General features: G+C 51.3%; 3 protein-coding genes across 3 annotated transcripts; all 3 read right to left on the bottom strand.

The window, feature by feature from the left end:
- Window positions 1-157: 157 nt before the first annotated feature.
- SMAC4_14174 (uncharacterized protein) lies at window positions 158-580 on the bottom strand (the record flags this gene model as incomplete). The annotated part of the gene is made up of 1 exon (XM_066091811.1): window positions 158-580. One exon carries the CDS (start codon window positions 578-580, stop codon window positions 158-160), a length of 423 nt encoding a protein of 140 aa, XP_065947883.1.
- A 428-nt stretch (window positions 581-1,008) lies between these two features.
- On the bottom strand, window positions 1,009-1,128 carry SMAC4_14173 (uncharacterized protein; the record flags this gene model as incomplete). The annotated part of the gene is made up of 1 exon (XM_066091810.1): window positions 1,009-1,128. The coding sequence occupies one exon, from the start codon at window positions 1,126-1,128 to the stop codon at window positions 1,009-1,011; it is 120 nt and encodes a 39-aa protein (XP_065947882.1).
- Window positions 1,129-2,355: 1,227 nt separating this feature from the next.
- Window positions 2,356-3,648, bottom strand: SMAC4_14172 (uncharacterized protein; the record flags this gene model as incomplete). The annotated part of the gene is made up of 1 exon (XM_066091809.1): window positions 2,356-3,648. One exon carries the CDS (start codon window positions 3,646-3,648, stop codon window positions 2,356-2,358), a length of 1,293 nt encoding a protein of 430 aa, XP_065947881.1.
- Window positions 3,649-4,275: the final 627 nt, after the last annotated feature.

The raw sequence follows: 4,275 nt of genomic DNA, 5'->3' as shown, positions 1-4,275 counted from the left end.
CGTAACCCTAACCCTAACCCTAACCCTAACCCTAACCCTAACCCTAACCCTAACCCTAACCCTAACCCTAACCCTAACCCTAACCCTAACCCTAACCCTAACCCTAACCCTAACCCTAACCCTAACCCTAACCCTAACCCTAACCCTAACCCTAACCCTATTGTTCTATCCCAGCGATAATACTCCTGTGCTTGTAACGGTTCATCACACTACCCCACTCAAAGCGACCAAGAACAGAAGCAGATCCAATATCTTGTCCCCAAGAAAACAGCACCTTCTCAGAACCTTCAACGCTTCGCTGAACCCGGATACACTTGGTAGCTCTCTGTCTCAAGCCAGACGGGACGTGGGCCCTACAGAAGCACCCTCCTCTTGCAACTTCTGCATGCTTATGCCCATAGTAGAAGATGCCGTACAAGCAGAAATTGAAGCCAACTTCTCCCTCCTTTTGAAAGAGGACCCAGCGTTCGATCCTCTCGTCGGTTGCACTTGAGTAGAATTTGATCAGTGCCGGAAGAATCCACTCCGGCAGAACTTCCTCGCAGTCGATGGACTCATATGCTGTATTCGAAATGTCCATCACGGCCTGGTCAAGAGCGGTGCAGTTCCGTCTTTGCTTTTCCCACCTGTCGTCGTTGTCAGAATGGTCATTATCGGAATATTTATCACTCTCCTCCTCTTGCTTAACCCGCTTCCTCGGGACATCCTCGTCGTCATCCCCGTCGAGATCAGCCGTGGACCTGCTGCGCTTAGGGTCATTTGCATCCACCACCTCAGCAACCTTCTCCATCATCTTTCCCTTTGCATCCTCCAGCGCAGACTTCACTGTGCGACTGAGCTGCACAACCTCAGCATGGATCAAGACCTTCTCCTCCTCAACAAGCTGCAGGACCGCAGTCTCGGTATCGCGTATCCTGGCCAGCAGCTTAGTCTCGGTGTCGCTGAGCGCCTTCTCAACGGTAGATAATACAGGGCCGGCGTTTGCGCATTGGCGCAGGTTGAGTTGCTCTATTGGCTTTGCAATTGGCTCTTCTTGAGCTCTGCTACATCGGACTTGGCGGCTTTGAGTCCTGGGGCAAGGGATTGAAGAAGTAGCCTCATTTCCGAGAGCTCGGAGTTGGACGCCATTTTGGGTGGCATGGTCTACCGGTCGTTTGGGCCCAGTGACGATGGGTCGAGGGTTGGGGGCGCCGGTCGTGGTGATGCCGTGGAGTAGCTCAGCTGGAGGTGATGTTGCAACGCAGCTTGGCGGTTGACGCAGGCCGAAATCCTCCCCTTTTACTTCCTGCTGAGATAGGGAAAGGCGACAAACGGAGGAAGGGTTGGTTAAGGAAGAAAATGGAAGACGAAAAACGGAAACCAGGGCAGACTCCTAAATACCGGGAGGGTGCCGGTGAATGGGCAAGGTCAGGGCACGGACTTCCAACACTTCTACTTCGAATTCTGGCAGCGAAGACGAATGAAAAAAAGAACACCCCAATACAACCGGACGCAGAAGAAGGGAGAAATGGAAATTTCAGAGCAGGTGGTTTTAAGAAGGGAAGTGAATTGAAGGAGGAAGGGGAGTACTACGAGAGGCCCAAAGTTCTCCACAGCAGGCGCTAAGGTCGCATGATCTCAGCACAGCATCTGCAGCACCTTTTGCCTGGGCGGCAAAGGTTAAAATAAGAGCGCAAATATTTGTGCTGGGTATTAGGAAAATACAACGCGGACTCAGAAGAAAAGAAACCAACAAGTGTGTTTTATGAAAGAAATCGGGAAAAAAGCAAGAAAAAAAGACATACAACACCAGGGATTCGCTGGTCGTCACCGACCCAACTACTAGTCTGGCCCTCACTGGCTTATCTATGGGAGAGCGGACGGGATCCCGAGCTTTCCAGTGGGTATGGTCGTATGTGATTACCATGACCTGTCGGAGGCCTTAAGTAGGCATTTCCACGGCCGCTGCAGATGCCGGGTGAAGGAAGGACTCGGTAGGTAGCTGTGACAAGGGCAGAATATGGGCTTGGAACAGTGGCTCAATTCAGCTGATAATTAACTTTGGTCTCGAAGGCCTTGTTGATCCTTTCAACCCTCAAGACAAGGGCTGAGTTCCCAGGCTGTGAACAGGGTGAACAACCACGAACGAATCAATGATGATGTATTGTGTAGAGTTCAGACTGTGTAAAAGTCTGGAGGTCTAAAACTAGGGCAAGGGAGGTCCCTGTGCGGTGGGGCCATGGCCAGAGGGAGCCATGGCTGGCCGCACGTGACACGGGACACCTCCAACACACCCCCGTAGACCGAAAGATTCTCTAATAGAGTCGAGATACTATTTACATGGTGTTTGTTTACATGATGGTGGTTCCCTTGTGTTCAAGTCCAGGGAACCTTCTGCTGGACAAGGCCAATCAACTTCACGAACTTTGCGTGCTTATCCGCCTTCAATGCCTTCGTCAATCCGTCTGCTGGCATATCCTCCCCGGCCAAATGGATCACGTTGATTGTCTTCATTTCCGCCTGCTGAATCAACCACTTGTATCGTATATCGATGTAGCGGTTACGAGCCGGCACGTTTACGTTGAGCACCCGGTTCCTGGCATTCTCGCTGTCTGTGTAAAGGATCTGGTTGGTGTTGACTCCAAGACCCAGGTCTTTCAACATGCTTCCAATCCATTCCAGCGACTTCGCTGTAGGGACCAAGTTCACGAACTCTGCCTCTGTCGTACTGGTTGTGACAAGGCTCTGCTTCTTAGATTTCCAGTGGATGGGACCGCAGGTAAGGAACACGACGTGCCCAGCTGTACTCTTTCTGTCTGGAATGTTGTCTGCAAAAGAGGCATCTGCATATGCCCTGAATTGCAGATCGAGGCGGCCAGCAGTCGGTGAGAAGCGTCCTCCCAGAACAATACCCAAATCTGAATGGCCAGTCAGGTAGCGATAAAGGTGTTTCATCACGGTAAGGTGACGATCGGTTGGCTTCGCATTACCCTCGCACAATTTGCTGACGGTGAACGTGATGTCCGGTCGGGTACCAGTGGATAAGTAGTTTAACGAGCCTGTGCTCTTGATGTAGGCTTTCTGCTGACCAGAAACTTCCCCACCCCCGTGGATTTTGAAGTCCGGAGGCCAGGGTGTCTTTGTCGGGTGAAGGTCTTGTCCTTTGGCGAGGCCTTTCGTGAACTTGTCAATCATTGTCTTGGTGTATCGTTCTTGTGAGATAAAGACGGTACGCTCAGTTCGATTTCTGACGATGTCAAAGCCTAAAAAGGTCCCAACTGGGCCCAGATGTTTGAGTTTGAACTTCTTTTCCAGGGTTCCTTTGATGTGGGTGATAATCTTGAGGTTGGCTGCTGCCAAGAGGAAGTCATCAACGTAAAGAACCATAATCGCACCCAGGGTATTGTTCACCAGGAGGCACAAATCTGCACCTATGGGTGTGAAGCCTAGTGCTTTCAGGACTGGCAGTAAGGTCTCAAACCAAAAAAGGGGGCTGCGTTTTAGTCCATATAGGGCTCGAACCAGCTGGCATACCCATGTGTGGCGATCCTCTTTTTCAAGACCAGTCGGTTGTTCAACGTAATACTTCTTGCCATCCTCAGGAATGAGGGCATTCAAGAAGGCGGTGTTGAAGTCGTATTGTTCGCACTCGAAATCGTTGATGGCCATAATGCAAAGGAAAAGTCTCACACTGACCGAGTTAGCGACGGCGGCGTAGATATCCTGTAGGTCCCATTTATTGTGTTCAAAGTTGCCGCAGACTACCCATCTCGCTCGAGCCAAATACTCCTTCAAGTCGATATTGTACTTCTCATCATAAACCCATTTACCGGGTAAAACGTGCATTTCCGGGGTTCGCTTCACCAAATAGTAGACTCCTGCATCCTCCAGGGCCTTGACTTGCTTTTCCATCGCTGGCAACCAGTATGATCTGTAGTTGGCCAGTTTGACAGCTTGGTTGTAGTTCTTGGGGATGGTACGGTCTATTTTAGCGCAAGCAAGGTCATAAAGCACCTCCATGGCTGTCAGGCAGTATTCGGGGATGCGAGTCACACGACTAGCTTCCGCGATGCCATGGAAGAAGGTGGGGAGTTCCGGGGTGGGATCAACAACGTTGTTGTTACTGTCAATGGCTCGCTGAACGTCGTACTTGAAGCCGGGTGGCTTGGCCACTGAGCGGCGAGGTCTGCCTTCGCTTACCTCTGGAGGTACTGCCGGAGCGGGTTCCTCAGAGGGTTGGCTTCCTTGTGCCTGCTCTGGCTCAGCTGGTTCATTTGCCGTGGTCTCTGGGTGTTG

Source organism: Sordaria macrospora, chromosome 7, assembly GCF_033870435.1.
Source record: "Sordaria macrospora chromosome 7, complete sequence".
In the NCBI taxonomy this organism is placed as follows: Eukaryota; Fungi; Ascomycota; class Sordariomycetes; order Sordariales; family Sordariaceae; genus Sordaria; species Sordaria macrospora.
The sequence above is the reverse complement of the archived record's forward strand: the minus strand, read 5'-3'. Positions and strand labels throughout refer to the sequence as shown.